Raw genomic sequence first — 17,467 nt, 5'->3', positions numbered from 1 at the left:
TTGTAAAAGGCCCCAGGACAGGCTGAGGATGCCAAAGGCGGCTACGAAGAAGGAACCAGAGGAATAACGTGTTTGCCCTCTGGGAAGATTTCCGTGGGACTACTGTGCACCTGGAATGGCTAGGGATTGGGAAAGGAGGAAGGAAAGGCCCTGCTGGTGATCAGCCTAGATTATTCCAGCACCTCATGTGGGTGGCCGCAATCCCAGCAAAAATGTAAAGGCAAGGACAGAGGGGACTCAGGACAGTTCCCAGAGGAGGCCCAGGCAGAGCTGGAGAGTGCTGGGACATGGGCAGGAGTGGGCTTTGGAGACCCAGAGGAGAATTTGAGAGAGGGGAACAACAAGACCAGCTAGAGGTAATTCTGGCTGCCAGGAAAATTGGGCAGGAGAGCTGAGATGCAGCAGGTGCCCCAATGGTGGCATTTGCTGTAACCCAACAAATACGCAGGTGGACTGTGGAGGTGAGCTCTGGTGGAGGACTCAGGAGGGGCTTCCCTTAGGTTGGGGGTTCAGTTGCAGGCCTACCACCCTCCAGCCCAGTGAGCTGGGGAGGGGACACCTTCCCTGAGCCTCAGTTTCTGCCTGTGAAATGGGCCCAGCATGACCAGACAGGCACTAATTACACAAAGTGCTCAGCTTGGCCCCTGGCAGCCACATGCCCTCAATAGAAAATGAGGTGGTGGTTGATTCTAAATCATAATAATATTTGGAATTCAGATGTCTACACTTACATTAATGCCCAAATCCCAGTGCTCTGAAGCCCCAGCTGCAAACCCAGCAAGAATCCCCTTTTCTAGTGGTGTCCCACTAAAGGCCTCTAGGACTCCGGGTTGGCAGGTGGAGGGAGGGGGCATCACACAGGCTCAAGAATCCAGAGTCCACTGTTCTGCTGGGGTGGGGAGGAAGAACTCAGTCCTCTCCTGTGCCCACCCCAGAACCTGCCAGCAGGTCCTGCTGAGCCGTCTCCATTGTGCTGCTGCCTATGTCCAGTATGGTGCCCCCATGCTCTCAGGAAATCCCCATTCTGGCTACACCACTTCATCAACTCTCCAGAACTCAAGGCAGGCATTTCTATGTCTCTCTCTGGGCCCACACTCCCAACCCTGGGCCCTGAGAGGATCAGCATTGTCTGTTCCTGTAGAGCAGTAGGCAGCCAGGGTCACTCTGACTGGCCCTGCTTGCTTAAGAGCAAGGCCTCTCCTCTCCACGGCACATGGTCTCACCACCTCGCAACCACCCCTGCGATGGGCAGATAGGAGGTGGGTCCCTGTGGTCACTGCCAACATAAGAGGACAGCTGGACACACCACACCTTAGCACAGCAGGTCCCAAGGGTGGGATGTGGAGGCCATGCCCAGGTAGTTCTGGGGACAGGCCCAGGGAGGGATTTTCAGGGTGCGCCTCTGAGAGCCAGCAGGCTCTGCATAGGGAGGGCTCAGGCACAGTGAGCAAGGACAAGCCAGCAAGGACACCCTAAGGGATGAGCCGTCCTCGGCCCAGCGGTGCCCTGGTTGGGAGCAAAGCCCGAATGCCAGCAGCAAGCAAGCGTATCTGGCAAATAGGCCAGTAAGGGGGCTTCCACCTGGACCCGCCTTCATTCAACTCCAGGTGTGACAGTGTCCAGCGAAGTAGCTGTGACATGGTGTCCCAGTGGTGGTCTGTTGGGCCTCCCAGAAAGCAGAGGCTGCAGGCAGGGCAGTAAGGGCCAATCCTCAAAGGCCGGGCCACGTGGCCACCAGTGGGAAGCTGAGGGGAAGAACCGAGCACGGTGATAGAAAGAGCCAGAGCCAGAGGAGTGAGGTATAAAAATCTGTATTTATATTACAATGACAGAATGACACAGCACTGCCCCAGCAGTGGGCAGGGGGTGGGGCCCATTTCCCACTCCAGCGCGCCCACCACGCCAGCACCAGGCCTCAAGTGGCCCCAGAAATCTGGCACAGAACCTGCCCTAGTACCCCAGACATGGGCCCCAGGGGTGCCCTGCAGTCGGGGTCAGGATCTTCCGAGCAGGCTGTGGGCAGGGGGCCCCAGGTTAGCTGACCCAGAGACAGGCAGGGGCGGGGGCTGCCCAGTCCAGTGGGAAGGAGATGACCAGGGCAGACAGGAGGGCAGGCTACCGCCTGGTGTGTGGCTCCACCACCCAGGAACACAGGCCTCAGCACTGCCACTAAGACTGGGGCTAGAGGCAGCCCCTGGGTCCTCGTGCAGGCAAAGCCCCCTGCAGCTCCTCCTCTGCCAGCCAGGCCTATACCAGGATATTGAGGGCCTGGCATGTGGGGTCACTTCCCGGGAAGAGAGGGGGATCCAAACTTGAGCCTAGGGTTCCAGAATATCAGCCACCGAGCACCACAGTGGCACATGTGGGCCAAGAGGGCACATGCAGAGGGCACAGGCACCCTAGTGCCCTGTCCTGGTCCCGGTTGCTTTTTACAGACACTACAACAGCCCTGTGCCCCCATGGCCACAAGTAATGGCCAACCTGTGCAAATGGCAGGGAGCTGGGGAGGAGTAGATGTGAATAACTCTTAGCACCAGCCCTGACCCCGTGGGCCACAGCACACACACCTGTCGGGGGCAGGGAGGAGCAGCTGACTCCCTTGTCAGCTCCCCTGTCCACCCAGGAACCGCAGCCTGAAAAGCCACGGCTGAGCTGCCAGGAAGGTTGGCTGAGGGAGGCCACTACTGGTCACCTTGTTGGATTCTGTTGTCCAGAGGTGGGAGCAAACACTCCCAGGTGTTAGAAGGTGGCAAGGGGAGCTGATACTTCAAGAATGGAGAGCATGGACTGTCCTGGTGCCCAGAAGCAAGCACTCTCAGAGGTGCTGGGAGCGCAGGCATGGTGGGCAGACTTGGGCCAGCAGGAACAGCCCCTTCCCATGCAGCCGGAAGGACATTTGGACAGTCTCCCCACCTCCATGCACCCGCCCCACAAGCCTGTTCTCTCTCTGGGCCTCTTGTCCCAAGTGCCTGTAGGGCAGGTTCTGTGCCAGAGCTGTTTCAAGGGAGCTTCCTGCCTCAGTAAGCCACCCACTCTGGGATGTCCATCCACATGGCTGAAAATAAACACACATTTTCCCCAAGATTCGGAAATTGGTTACAGATGCACCAGAGAAGGTAGCAGGCACTGCTGTGGGCCAGCCTCACGCCCACCACCTAAGTATTGCTGCATGGTCCCCAGGAATAAAGGACTTTATAAATGCAAGGCCAGCAGAAGACTCCTATTGCCAGGCCTGCACCACCCAGGGTCTTCATCTGCTACCAGTGTTTGAGACCTGGAGCCCTTGCCCTCAGCCAGGGAACAGGGGCTTGAGTCAGGTAGCAGATGAGAATCTATTTCTCTGGTTAGCAAGCAAGCCCTCATAGGTGGTCTGCTGTCCCCAGGCTGCACAGCAGGCCCCTGCCAGCTGCTGGAGAGGATGAAATTTGGAGCCAGATCATGGCCTCTCCAGCTGGTGGCAGAAAGCAGCCATATGCCCACACAGGCCTGGCTGGGTCACTCCCAGGAAGCCCGGATGCTGGGAGGGGCTGCCCACTGTGGGGGACACGTGATGGGAAGGCTGGGGGTGTCCTATGAGCCACAGGGATGTGCTGGTGGTGGGGGCAGGGCCAGATATGGGACACAAGGCACACTATGACAACATGATGGAGGGATGGGTCCCTGAGAAGCTGGGTCGCTCCCACCCCTCAGCAAACAAGGATGTAACAACAGCTAGGAAAATAGAGTACAAAAATCTCGTACAGGAAATAGAGGCGGCGCACGCTAACATCCCTTGGCCTAGAGTCTTTATAGCTTTTTTGTTTTCAAAAACATTTCTGTTTTGTTTTTTGGAAAAAGCCTCTGCCAGCTGAGGCAGACACGGCAGAACTCATGAGGAAGCCCCCTCTCCAAGGGACTCCTGGACCCCTGTGTAGGCTGCTGGGCAGTACAGCATTTTATTTCTCTAAAGGGAGATGAAAATGCTCCCTGAGGACCCAGTGGTTTCAACTCACCAGCCTCTAGCTCACCCCGGCCTCTGCAGGAAGGGAAGCTCCCTGTCCTGTGTAGACCAGGAAGGTGCGGGTGAGCTGGAAGTTGCAGGGGGAGTCGAGTGCAGACCAGGGGCCAGCATTTGCCCAGATGACCTCCAAAGGCCAACCTCCTTAGAACATGTGGCCTCTGGATGCCCATGTGTCTGCGTGTGTGAGCGTGTACACAAGCGCGTGTGCCTAGGCGCGTGCATGTGTGCATCTGACAGTCCTACCAGATCAGGATCTCCCCAGCTAGGGGTGGCATGGCCCAGCCCTGGCTCCTATGCCTGCAGGGCAGGAAGGCCCCCATCTGCCCACCTGCCTCAGGTGCTCACCCAAGTCCCGCCCTTCGTGGATCCCTCCATCCACGCTTCAAGAGCCTGCGTGGACCAACAGACGGACGGACGGACGGACAGACAGACAGACAGCCTCGCCTTCCTTCCTTCCTTCCTCGGTCCTTTCTCCTGGGATCCAGGGTTGGGGTCTGAGCTCCCTGTGGTGGTCATTAAGCCCCTCACACGGCGCCCGCCGAAGTTTGCAGCAATGACATTTAATACTTCTGGAATGCTTAGGAATCTGAGAACAGACCATGGGTGGCTACGCTGGGCTCTGGAACGCAGGAACTAGGCCCTGCCTCCCTGCAGAGGGCCCTGCCCATCTGGGAGGGTCGGGTGGCTCAGCAGTCCCTGACCAGTGAGTGGGCAGAGGCGGGCAGCCCAGGCAGCAGCTGGAGCTTCCAGAATGGTACAGTGGTGGGCCTGTGGCAAGGCTGACGTCAGTTGAGGGAGGCCTGGAGGGCTGACACGCTTGGCTGGGCAGGTGGGCAGGCCAGGAGCAGAGGGCACAGGGCCTACAAGAGGCCAGGGCAGCCAGGCCGCCGGCAATGGGGCCCATAGCCACCGTCGCTGCTGCCACCACTCTGCAGGCTGTAGTGGTCATCCACGTCACTGCTGCTGCCAACACTGTCCAGCTCACCGGGACCAAACTCCATGCCCTCTATGTCCACTTCTGGGGAGAACAGAGAGGGGTGGGGTGGGGTGAGGCATGCTGTGGGCACCAGCCTAGGGCTCCTTCACAGCCAGGGTCTCTCTCTCCCTTTTCTGGAAGCAGAAGCTCTGGCAATAGTTACAGAACTTCTATCTAGGCCATGAGGCAGCACATACTAGGACAGGCTCTGGGTAAAAACCCAGTTCCTGAAGCATACTGCCAGGGCCAAGCCTGGCTCTGGCCCCCACGTGGGCATGTCACCCAGCCTCTACGCCTCACCCTCTTTGTCCCGCCCTTCTGCATGCAGCTGGTGATGATGAATGAGCCAAGGCATGCAGCGGGCTCAGATGCTACTGGGGATACCCCGTCATCCCTGAACCTACCCCAGATGCCTCCTCTGCCATCCCCCTGGGGAGCTGCAAGAGGCCTGGGCCCATGTCCCCACCTTGCTCGGAGTCATCCGTGGAGACAGCAGAGCCTGTGCTATCTGTGCGCACGCGCTCCACGCTCTGCACTGACAGCTGCTCCAGGCGCCGCTTCAGGAAGCGATGCTCGCGCTGCAGCTGCTCCTTGATGCTCAGTGCCCGGCGGTCCTGCTCCTCCAGTTTCTGGGGGTGGGGGAGCTGTGAGCCTTCGGCAAGGAAGGAGTGTCCCCACACCAGGTGCCAGGCACAGAGGGCTGGGCAGGGCAGGCTCCCCATCCCCCATATGGCTCAGCCAGGCCAGGGGCCACAAGGTGCCCAGTCCCCGCTGGCCCCCCACAGCCTGATATGTTCCCCTCCCTATTCCAGCCAGGTGGTCACCCACAGGTGCTACCTCTCCATCTACTGATTGGCTCGTGCGCCCCCAACAGCCAGCCAGCCTTGGTCAAGCAGAGTGGTGTGGGCTTAAAGCCCTGGGTCAGTGCCACCCAGCCTTCAGCTGGAACCTTCTCCAGAAGGACAGCCCTACTCCAAACAGCTCTTCTCGAACACTCTTGACCCTGCCTGTCTCAGGCTTTGGCCTATGCCACAATGGTACCTGTAGCACCCTGCCCTCTCTAAACCTTCCTGTGCGCTCAGCTATGACACTGCCTGCTTTGCTCTCTGAGGGCCCCCAGGACTCTGACCATTGCCCTCAAAGCTCCTGCCACCCCAAGTGGAGGTACCCATGCCTGTGCAGGCAGAGGAAGCCCTTAGAGGGGATGGACACTCCTCCTGATGGGCCAAAATGTCACCAGACTCCAAACCAGCAGGTCTCAGTCTAAGACCATGGGGGGACTGCCCCAGGCAATGTCTCTCTCAGCCCCGTGCCCTGCCTACTCCTACCCTGTCACCACCCAACAAAACTTGGTACAAGACATGTAACCTCAGCCCAGGCAGCTCCTGCTGCTGCTCCCCCAGCCAGACCCCAATAGGCACCTGTCAAGCGGTTCCCCACCCACCCTCAGGCCCTCTGGTTGAAGAGCTGCCCCACCCCCCACCCCCACCACCAGGAGCATCCCGAGGCCACACAGGAATAGGCTGAGGTCAGCCAAGGCAGCTGGACAGGGCAGGGGCAGAGGGCACAGCCCTGCTCACCTTGATGTGCACCTTGGCACGCTTCAGGAGGCTCAGCGTGGTGTGGCGGGTGCTGTCAGGGCCCAGGGGCACCAGCTGCTTGAGCTGTTCCAGGTAGAGCCTGAGTTTGGCTCGTCTGAAAGAGCCAGAGATGGAACCATCAGGCAGGAGTGGCAAAGCCATGGGGGTGACGGCAGGCAGGGCTGGCCTGAGAGGTCTGGAGGAGGCAGGCTTAGCTGGCTGGGCCCTGCACAGCCCCTAACCCTGCTGCAGGTAAGGGTCCCTCTCCAAGGATCCCCTCCTGGCCTGGCACCCTTTGGAGAAGGGTAAGCCCAGACCACCATGGCCCTGCCAGAGCCTCAGAGTGCCACCACCAGGCACTGCCCTAAGAGCCCCTGCTTGCCCCACTGCCACAGCCCTGCATCTAGACTCTGAGTGACCAACAGGGAAGGACGGGGAGGCAAAGGGTGCCGGGCAGGGTACGCTGAGGTCTGGAGGACTCAGACAAGATTTACATCCCATCACCTTGCTGCAGATAACATGCTCTCTGGTCACTCTTGTCACCACAAGTCCACCCAGGTCAAGAACATCCAAGGACCGGCCCCCTCCAACCCTGAGTTTGGTCTCCCTTTAGAAACTGCTTCATTCTAGAGTTTGTCCCAGTATCCACACAGATTAATGCATTTTTCCACAAAACTGGAGCTATCATACTCAGTGGTAATTGTTCATATGCCACAGTCCTCCAGAATTTGTTCATAACGGGGTTCAGAAGAGCCTGGGCTTTCTCCTAGACCTGCTCTTGCAGAAACGCTGCCTCTCCTGGCTGGTTTGTGTGTCTGGGAGTACCGGCTGGTGGTGCTCATCCCCAGGAGCTCTCTTATTTGGCCTGGGCCTCTGCCATATCCACCTGGCCCAGCACCCCAGGACGCAGATGGGCTTCATCACAGCCATGCCCAGTACCAGACTGCCCAGCCCACCGGCTGCCAAGGTCACTTGCAAACACAGGACGCTCTGCTTAGGAGAGATTCTTAGGAGTAGAACTGCCAGGTCAAGGGGTAGGAATATTTTTTGAGGCTTTTGGAAACCTGCTGCCCAACTGCCCTATTGTCACCAATGCCTGTGCATGCTCCTTTCCCCCAGCAGTATTAACATCAAGCGTCCCCACCTTGTCATCTCTGCTCCCAGTGTTCAAAAGCCCCAGCAAATCCAGTCTCCCTGGGAGGGAAGCAGGCAGGACGGCCATTTCCTCTGGACAGAGGATCCTGAAGCCCAAAGGAGGAGCTGCTGGGTGCAGGGAATCTACAGAGCCATAACAGTCCTGCTCCTCAGGGGAGGGCTGCAACCTGTGGCCCTACGGCTGTCACCCACATCCACACAGCAACCTCTACTGACAAAGCACCTCACCCAGTGCCCCAGCCCACCACACCATGGGACCTAGAAGTTCTTCTGGATGAACCTGAGTTAAACCTTAAGAAGAACTTCCAGGCCGGGTGTGGTGGCTCACGCCTGTAATCCTAGCACTCTGGGAGGCCGAGGCGGGCGGATTGCTGAGGTCAGGAGTTCAAAACCAGCCTGAGCGAGACCCCGTCTCTACTAAAAATAGAAAGAAATTAATTGACCAACTAAAAATATATATACAAAAAATTAGCTGGGCATGGTGGTGCATGCCTGTAGTCCCAGCTACTTGGGAGGCTGAGGCAGGAGGATCACTTGAGCCCAGCAGTTTGAGGTTGCTGTGAGCTAGGCTGACGCCAGGGCACTTACTCTAGCCAGGGCAACAAAGTGAGACTCTGTCTCAAAAAAAAAAAAAAAAAAAAAAAAAAAAAGAACTTCCAGGACACAGGACTGAAACTGGCATGAATTTGTACTGATACTGACTCCACCTCCATGTTGAAGGATCTTCAACACCCCCTCTCCAACAACTTTACACAGGCATGGGGGGGATCCCAGGCCACCGTTCCATGACTGCCTTAAGTGCCTGGAACCTCAGCCTCTTCACCCCCCAGGGGTCAGTGCCCATGACCCATCACCCCAGGAACTGTGCGGGCAAGAGGCACCAAGCTGGGTGAGGGTGTGTCCCCACCATCCTACAGCCATCACTGGACTAAGCTTGTAGGTGGGGATGCTGCCAGGGGCCCTCCTTTCCTGGCCCACCTGTTATAGAACAAATGGCAATTTCTACAATCCACCATTTAATTACATTGGCAGCACATAACTACTGTGGAAAAATTAGAAGATGCAAATCAACAAAAAGAAAAATAATTAGAAGTATCCCCAAATTCTACCACCCAAAGACAGCCTCATCATCATTTTAGTGTATCTATACTGTCACATCATGAATGTTAAGTGACAAAAAATTGGAATACGGAACTACATATGTGACAAGTGACCCAATTTTGTTTAAAAATAAAACAGCAGACGCACACAAGAGACTCAACAAAACACAATGAAGCACAGGAAGCGTGCATCTCCAGGTGATGCGGTTGGCAACGTTTATTTCTTCAGCTTTGTGCTTTTCTGTATTTTCCAGGTTTTCTATGCTAAAAAAACCACATATTACTATTACAATCAAAGACATTTGTACAAGAAAGAAAAAAAACACAGCTAAAAGACAAATAACAGTAGAAAAATATCTGCATACATATAAAAGACACACAGTTAGGGTTCCTCATATTCTGAGTGCATACACATCAAAAATGAACAGAGGAATACGTCAACATGACAGCAGGCAAAAGACATAAGCAAGCAAGTTGCAGAATACGAGGCTAATCTAACATAACACTGACTCCATCTCACACGCAACCCAGGAAATGAAAACTCAAACAAGGAGATACCGATTGTCACCCTTCCAATGAGCTGAAAAGGAAAGGAGGGACTGGCTCTTCCCCGGCCGGTGCAGGGGACAGTTCACAGTTTGCTGGTGGGAGAGCAAAGGAACAAAGTTCTGAAGGGCTCTGGCACAATTACCACCAACCGCTGGCTGGGGTCTCTACTTCTAGGCCCCTGGTTCTGCAAAACTGTCCCCCCTGGAATGCAACACTTGCACTCACCAACATTCTCTGCAGTACAGTCTGGAGACCTCCCTGGAGTTGCCAGAGGGGCACTGCTAAGGACCCGAGCAGGCAGTGGGGAGAGGCGGTGCAGAATGTGCAACTCAGGAGGATGCGCTTACTCAGTGTCAGGTGACAGACCAAGTGAGGAAATAAAGATAACGAGGTCCCCTTCCTGTCTCAGCAACATTAGCACCTGTGTGGAGCAGCAGCCTCCCGGTGCAGGGGGTACCTAAGCAGACTGCTTTAGAAATCATAAAACAGACTTTTCTCAAGAGACAAAGGGAGGCCATGTGACCACACACGTGCACTGTCAATACTTGGTAGCATGTCCACCCATCCCCAGGACAGTGCACACCAGGACTGCAGGCTGCACAGGTCCTCGTAGCTCCCTGCCCCGGGCAGCAGCTGTGACAGGGCAGCCTAGGGCCAGGGCTTGGAACTCGCTCTGTCAATAGCCAGCTGTGGGCCCATGGGTGTGTCTGCCCTCCTGAGCCCCAAAGGTCCACAGCCCACAGCCACACGGGGCTCTCACTAAGCCCTCCTCCTGAAGCTGTGCAGCTCCCCAGGCCCTCTGCCAGTACCCTGCGGCGTCCTGAGCATTCCAAAGCACTTTTAAAACCCACCACTTCCTGAAGGAAGACTGTGAACTTAGGAGGCAGAACCTGCCTCTGAAACCAACAGCAGCTCTGTCACCGGGGCTGCCACAGGCAGGCCCTTGGCATGGGCCCAGCCCATCCCAGCTTCCCCTGCAAACCCAATCCTTAGAGGAGGACCCAGAGCTCCTAGAGGGCTTGGCTCCATGCCAGGGTCCCAGCCAGCCAGCAGAGCCACACTCTGAACAGTGCCAGGCCTGGCTGCCAGAGAGGAGGCAGCAAGGAAATACGCTGACAAGTGGTCCTGAGGGGCCGCAGGGATGGGAGCAAGAGCAATTCCCACTCTCTCCTTGTGTTGACCTGCATTTTCTAGTTGTTGTTAACAAACCCATGTTCCTTGTGTGATTTGTGAAGGCTGCACGTGGCTGCCCCGCAGAGGGAGGGGTCTACCCAGGACCTGGACAAGTGTCTCTATGCTTGGTGGTGGAAGTTGGCAGGCCCCACTAAGGACTCCAGACTGGCCTCTGGGACTCTGGGATGGGCCCTGCCACTGCAGGGAGTGCTAAGGGCTAGGACGCAGGCCAAGGACCCTCCCCCCACAACTGTGCTAAGGCCAAAGCCTAGAGCTGGGCTATGAGGGTCATCAGACCAAGAAATGTGTGGCCTCAAGCCCCAGACCCCTGGAGTCAGCAGCCGAGCAACACTGAGCAGCCCTGCTGGATGTGCTTGGCTACAGTGGAGGAAGGGGAGGGGAGTAGGGCTAGACAGGTCTCAGGGTGGCCTGGCTTGGCTGAGAACATGCAAGGGGAAGTCCCACAGGCCCAGCCCAGCCCCAGTGAGGGGACACCTCCAGGGAGGTTGATGTTCAGGGCCTGCCTCCCAGGGGCGGCTGGTGGCCCAGCCAGGTGCTTCCTTCCTTCCTCAGGACAACATGCAGCCCTTCCTGCGGCCAGCAGCCAGGAGCATCCGGCATCAGCCTTGGGCCAGCCACAGGTAGGCTATGATTAAAGTCCCTGCCAGAGCCCTAAGCTCCAGGCCTGTGGGTGTTCAGGGCTGCCCACACTTGCTTCTTGGCCAGCCAGAAACAGAGACCCCTGCACTGGGCCGGGAGAGCCTGCATAGTCACCAGGCTGCCCACCTATCTGCTCCCTCTCCACCCATGTTTCACATCTCTGGAGGAGATGGCAGAGGCCAAGGCCAGGGTCAAGGGGCAGCTGCAGCGGTCAGAGGCTGCCATACCCTTGCCACCCATGCTCCCCCAGTGGCATCCCCCCTGTCTGTCCTCACTACCACCTCCAGGAAGCCTTCCCCGACTTAACCTGCCCAAGTTCTAGGTCCCAGTCAAGGCCAGGCTGGTCTCTGGTCTGGGAGCAACTCCAGGCCTGACCAGTTTCTTCAGGCCCTGCACCTGCCCCTGCCTCTGTGGTCTCTAGGGAACCCCCCCAAACACACATGGTCAGTCCAGGAAGTTCAGTTCCTCAGAGAACACGGTGTTCTGCCCCTGCCCAGCCGCCCGCCCCAGCCAGCAGCCTGAATCCTGGGGGAGCAGAAGTTGGTGCTGCCATGGGTACATAGGGGGGAGGTGGAGAACTGGCCGAGTGCCAGTCTTCCCAGAGCAGGCCAGGGAAGGCTCAACTGGCATGTAGAAATGCCCCTGCCAGAAGGAGAGAAAGAACTGACCCATTTCACAGATGGGTACAAAGTCAGGAGGAAAGATCACCCAGCATCCCTCAGGGGGTCTCCCTGATCCTGGCAGGGGGCTCCTGCCTTTGGCACTGCCTAGCCTATGGAGCCTTTGTACCCACCCAAGGCTCACGAGCTCACTGTACCACGTCCCGTTGGCACAGCTGGGTCTGCAGCCCTAGCAGCCTCAGGCCAGCACCAGTTAGGGAAGGGACACCCAGTAACGTTACAAGCAGGGCCCCGGGCTAACTGGGACCAGGACAGAGGGACTCCTAGGTGGCCATGCTCCCCCGTGGACCCAGCCCTGCAGTTGAGTAGACACAAAGGGGGCTCACGTGAATCCTGCCCTGGACCAGAGCTTCCCAACAGACCCATGGGAGACTAGCTGCCCCCACACTGGCCCTTGAACAAGACTCTAGCATGGCTCCTTGGAAGGCAGACCCTAGAAGGAATAGAGGCAAAGGGCATGGGGTTGAGGGATCAGAGGCCCCAACTCCTGATCACAGCCCATCATCCACTGCACAATGGGTCCTGCTCCAAGACCCTGCCACCACCTGGCTCTGGCCCCCAGGCTAAACTCCCTGGAGCAGAGCCTGGGTAGCCCCGCTATCCCCCGCCTCCCAGCACAACAGTGACCCTGGCCTTCTCCTTTAAGGAGGACCCTTCCCAAGACGAGGGTAGACAGCCTGGCAGCATAGTCAGCCACGCCCAGGCCAGGCCAGGTGGGGGGTTCAGCAGCCACAGCATCCCCTCAGCAGAGTGGGGCCAGGTGTGTCAGGCAGCTCAACTGGGGGACTGGGGAGATGTCACTTACCTGTGCTTTTCTAGCTCGTTGTGTGAAGACCTGTTCAGAGAGACAGAAAGACAGAGCTCACTGCACTGCCCGACCACCAGAATATAAAGACCGGCTGGGGAGGGGTAGGGACCTGCAGACAGCAGCTAGGTGGGTATGGGATCCAAAATGGCCCAGGGCAGTGAGGGCTGGGGCAGGTGAGCAACTGCCAGCCAAGGGCCTACAGGAACCACACACTGAGCCACAAGGACAGTGAGGCACGGAGGTGCAGGTGGGTCTAGGGTGTCCCACTAGGCCACTTAGCAAGGCCCACAAGGGCTCTGGCTGGCAGGAGGATCCAGACCCCTTCTGGAAGGGGTGGGGGAGGCCCAGAGAGCAGCAATAGCCAGTCCTGGGGCTTACCCACCCAGCACCCCACAGTTGCCCAGGCAGCCAGCAGCCTGCCTTCTCTGCTCCCCACTCCCTAAGGTTCGCTGTGTCCTTAGAACCAACATGGGCCAGCACAGAGGACCAACGGCAGGTTGAGCTCAGAGAACAGAGACCAGGTCCTCAGGAGACCGGTGGTCGTGTCCTGACAACACCAGCTTACCGGACTCACATACCCACATGATCACAGCTCACAGGACCAATAGGGACACCCAGGGACAGAGAAGTCTCAGTCAACTCAGCCCATGAGGGGGCTTCTGATACCCAGGTGCTTGGTGGGCCAGTGAGTGCAAGGGGACACCGAGGTTGACCCTCCTGCTTCCCTTAGGAGCCATGCACTGCCTGGACTGGCCGTCTTGGTCCCAGGCTCAGCTCTCTGAGGACAGGGGTCCTGCCTGCAGCTCATGCCACCTGTCTGGTCCATTCGGACAAGGCACAGAATACCGCATACAACAGGGGTACAGTGCCAATGCATTTGCCCTGGAGTACAACAATGCAGCATGGGCCAGGCACCCAGTTCCAGGTCGCCATCCAGTACATGGGGACCCCAGAGGCCAGCTAGGCCTCCCAGACTGCTGCACACATGAACAGAGAGTCCAGGCCACTTGAGGCACATCCAGACTAAGCCCTGAGCCCTCTCCCTGCTCCAGACCCCTGCCCCTTCCTGAAGCTTCTGCTGACCACTGCCTGCCTACTCCCACAATCTCCTGTTCCAAGAACTTGGGATTTGGTGTCTCCTGTCCCCACACATCAGGCTGGATTGCCTGCCTCCCCATCTGCCTCCGTGGCCCGCGGCAGCCAACAAAGCCCTGGGACTGCTAGCTGCTGGGCCTCCCCATGTAACCTCTGGGCTAGATCCCACCCTGGAGGCAGAGGGACACTTCCCAGGCAGCCTGGGGGATGCAGGGGAGCCAGCCCTCCTCCCTGGGAGTTCTTCCTGGGTCCAGAGACTGTTAGGGCCCTTGCAAAGGAGGTGTGTGACACGGGTCCCAGGAGCATCCTGTCCTTGAGGAGAGTTGGAGCAAGCCCCCTCTGGGCTGTGCCAAGACAAATGCTTCCAGCATCACCTCAGCCCTTGTCTGCTCACTTTCTTATAGAACCCAACCCCCGCGGGCTGGCTCCAGGCCCCTCCTGCTGAACCACAGCAGGCACTGGGGCCACGTCCCCCGCAAACCCAACCCTGCCCTCCTGCACACTACCCACCTCTTGGCGTGGTCCCTACTGTGCCCCATCCCTTTCCTTCACCTAGGCAAGACACACAAGCCCCACAGATGTGAGTGGGGCTGCCCCACCAAGTTAGAGGCTTCAGGACCCTCTGCCCCAGGTCCTTGTCTGGCCTGGCTGAGGACAGCCTCAAGGGCAGCGACTGCCAAGAGGCCATGTCTGTCGGCCTGAGGCTGCCTCAGGCACAGGGGTAGTCAGGCCCTGCCCAGGGGAGCCGCAGGGGAGATGGGCCCAGCTGAGGAGCCCTCCACATCCCTCACCAGTGCCCCCAGGTCTCCCTCCCAGCAGGTGTGGAAGGCCAGGACCCCACCTCAGGACAGGAATCATCAGAGATGGATGAGTGGCTTCAGTCAAGTAACTGAATCTCTCTGTGCCTCGGTTTCCTCAGCAGTAAATGAAGATTAAAAATAACATCACCTTTGTGGGGCTGAGGGGAAGATTAATCAGTTGTGTTTGTGGAACAGGTAGTGCAGAGAAAGCATTCAGGGAGCCTCAGCTATGATTCCGGTTGTCACCTTTGGGTACTCCATGCCATAGGAAACTGAGGTCACATCCTTGCCGTTTTGTACAGGTAGCAGGGACTTGGGATTGGGAAAGAAGGCATCAAGGGCCAGGCTTGCTCACTGAGGAGTCCCCAACACACTCAGGTCCTTCTCCGAACTGTCCCCAACAGGGGACCAGGGTCTGGGACTCAGAGACAGTTCCCAAACAGGGCAGCTACAGACTCAACCAATTCTTGGCCAGGCTGAGGACGCCAGGACGCCACAGAGATGGGTCCCCGTGCCAGCCTTTCTGTTTCCCAAGAACAGGCAGGCCACAGGAATGGGCCGCACCCTTTGCCAAGGGGCCCTGAAGCCCCCTGCGAGTGCAGCTCCCAGCCTGGTGACATGCAAGTAACTGGGCCAAGGTGGGCCCCCAAACAATGACAGGTGTGCCATGGTCTTCACAGCAGCCAGGAGAGTGGAAACTCGGTGGAGAGCCCTAGCCCAGGGTCCCCACTCCCCACTCAGGGAAGTGCACGCACCCTACTTTAGGGCTTCTGCAATCTGAGCACAAGGCCAAGGGCATGGAGGCAGTAGCTGGCACCAGGAGGAACTCCTTCACGGAGCCTGCCCCTGCAGCCGGCCCCCTCTTCCTGCTCCCTTAAACAGGCCTCCTGTCCCAAAGAAGAGGACCCCTGCACTGGTAGCTGGAGTTTCACTGTGTCCGGAGGCCGGGCAGGCGCGGTGGGCACTTTGGGAGGAGTGGGGGCCCGGGCAGGGCCTCCACGCGCCTTCTTTGTCCACGCTTCTGAGGGGGCTTGGCTCCTGGGGGCAGACAGAGAGAGGCGGCCCACCCACCCGCGGAGAGAGGGGTGAGGGCCGGCAGCCCCAAGGCACCCCGACTGAGCCTCAGTTTCTCGGGACACGCGGGGCATCGGCCAGCGCCCACTGACAACTTTTTTCCTGCCTGGAAAAGTCCAGAACAACTTGGGGGCGGGAGCGGCTGCGGGAGGAGACCCCGGGCAGCGGGCGCTGTACGCGTGGCACTGTTTACGCGAGAGGCCGAGGAGGCGCGGCCGCGGGAAGATGGCGACGGCGCGGGCGGGGCGCGCGGGCGGGGCTGCGGCCGCGGCCCGGCGCGCCTCCTCCTCCAGGCTGGCCGCCGGGGCGCGCAGCCGCACAGCGAGGGTTGCGGGCCGGGGATCCGCCCGGGAGGATTCTCCGGGTTGCGACGGGGCTGAGCTCGGGCCGGGCCGAGCAGAACTGGCTTCGGGCCGGGCGGGGAGCGGCCGCACGGGGGGCAGTACCTGTTGTTCGGGGCCTTGCGCACCAGGCCGGCCGCCTTTGTTTTCTTCCTGGCGAAGTCGCCGTCGAAGGGCAGCACTGAGGCGTAGCCGTGCTCGGCCTCTGCAGACAGACGGCGCGGTCAGCGGGCCCCCGCCCCGCCCGCGCCCCGCCGCCGCCCGCCCGCCGTCCGGCGCACAAAGGGGCGCGGGCGCTACCTCGGTCCCTGCGCTCCAGGTACTCGGCCGCCTCCAGCAGGATCAGCAGGGAATTCAGCTCCATCCTCCTGCCCGCGCCGCCCGCACGCCCGGGGACGGCGGCGGCCGCTGCCCGGCCCGTTCTGGCCGGCTCCGCTCGCCGCCCGCCCCGCGCGGCCGCGGCACCACTTCCCAGACTCGGCGGACTCGCTGTGCGCTCGGCCGCCACCCTCTGTCTCGGGCCCTCAAATTGACACATAAGGGCAAGCGGCGGCCGGCGCAGCCAATGGGAGCAGGCGCTGCGGCTCCGAGGGCGGGCACTGGGCTGGGCAGAGGCCAATGGGGACAGGCCGAACGCCTCGGGCCGGGCCGACAATGTTGACAGATGCGAAGCTCGGTTCCGATAGGCCAGCCGCGTAGTAACAATTTAGAAGCCTAAGCTTAGCAACAGCACGTGGTGGCCCGGCCCCCGCGCGCGCTGACTGGTGGCGGTCGTGCATGTTAAGTAGGCTCTGCGCGCCGATTGGGTCAGAGCGGCCTATGTAAAGTAGGGGCCGCGGACCAATAAGGGCGCTGCGGCCGGACACATTGCCGAGAGGAAGCGGAGCGCGCCCGGGACCGCCAGCTCCCGGCCCAGCGCCAGGCCGGTGGGTACGCAAGGCGCGTCGTGAACGACCCCTGGCTTGGTCGTGCGCCCACCGCGCCGCCGGGGCGGCGGGTCTGTGCGCAACACGCTCAGGAACCTGTGCCCACGGCTAGCTGCGACACTGTTTCCGCGGGGGGGGGACGCAGCCTCGAGGTCTGCTTGGGGGTCTCGCGTGGGACTGCAAACGACTCCCCTCCCCACCGGACACAGAGTGGCCCCAGGAAAGACTGGGCCTTGAGGGAGGGGCGCAGACAGTTTGAGCCTAAGAGCCAGGCCTCTGAGGGTATCAATGGGGAAACTGAGGCCCAGAGCGGGAGGGGTCGCTCAGAGCTGCCCAGTGGACACCAGGGCTGAAGGAGGGGCCCTACACCCAGAGAAGGGGACAAAGATTCGCTGCCACAGTCGAGAAGGGCTTCAAAGAGTGTAGGGCTGTGTGCTCTGTGTCTGGTCTGAAGGGCGGGGACATTCCCAGAGGCATGCGCTGTCCCCTCTGGCCAAAGAAGCTCTTTCTAGAGAGGGAACTGGCCTCAGCGCTGCCCAGTGCCCCTTGA

At 59.3% G+C, this 17,467-nt stretch overlaps 1 protein-coding gene across 1 annotated transcript; it reads right to left on the bottom strand.

Moving 5' to 3' along the window:
• Positions 1 to 1,795: 1,795 nt before the first annotated feature.
• MXD4 (MAX dimerization protein 4) lies at positions 1,796 to 16,538 on the bottom strand. The gene is made up of 6 exons (XM_012737419.2): positions 16,292 to 16,538; positions 16,097 to 16,196; positions 12,679 to 12,708; positions 6,557 to 6,671; positions 5,443 to 5,605; positions 1,796 to 5,018 (listed from the first exon to the last, which is right to left on the bottom strand). The coding sequence occupies exons 1-6, from the start codon at positions 16,527 to 16,529 to the stop codon at positions 4,861 to 4,863; spliced, it is 804 nt and encodes a 267-aa protein (XP_012592873.2). The 5' UTR covers positions 16,530 to 16,538; the 3' UTR covers positions 1,796 to 4,860.
• Positions 16,539 to 17,467: the final 929 nt, after the last annotated feature.

Source organism: Microcebus murinus, chromosome 16 (genome assembly GCF_040939455.1).
Source record: "Microcebus murinus isolate Inina chromosome 16, M.murinus_Inina_mat1.0, whole genome shotgun sequence".
NCBI classification, from domain to species: domain Eukaryota; kingdom Metazoa; phylum Chordata; class Mammalia; order Primates; family Cheirogaleidae; genus Microcebus; species Microcebus murinus.
This window is presented reverse-complemented; position numbering and strand designations above follow the sequence as displayed.

Excerpts from the sequence above, each read along its gene's own strand:
- MXD4 (XM_012737419.2), bottom strand. The coding sequence starts at position 16,529 with ATGTGTCAATTTGAGGGCCCGAGACAGAGGGTGGCGGCCGAGCGCACA. Across the intron at positions 12,709-16,096 it reads CGCAAGGCCCCGAACAACAG|GTCTTCACACAACGAGCTAG; the intron begins GTACTGCCCCCC and ends CTCTCTGAACAG. Across the intron at positions 5,019-5,442 it reads CACGGATGACTCCGAGCAAG|AAGTGGACATAGAGGGCATG; the intron begins GTGGGGACATGG and ends TGTTCTCCCCAG.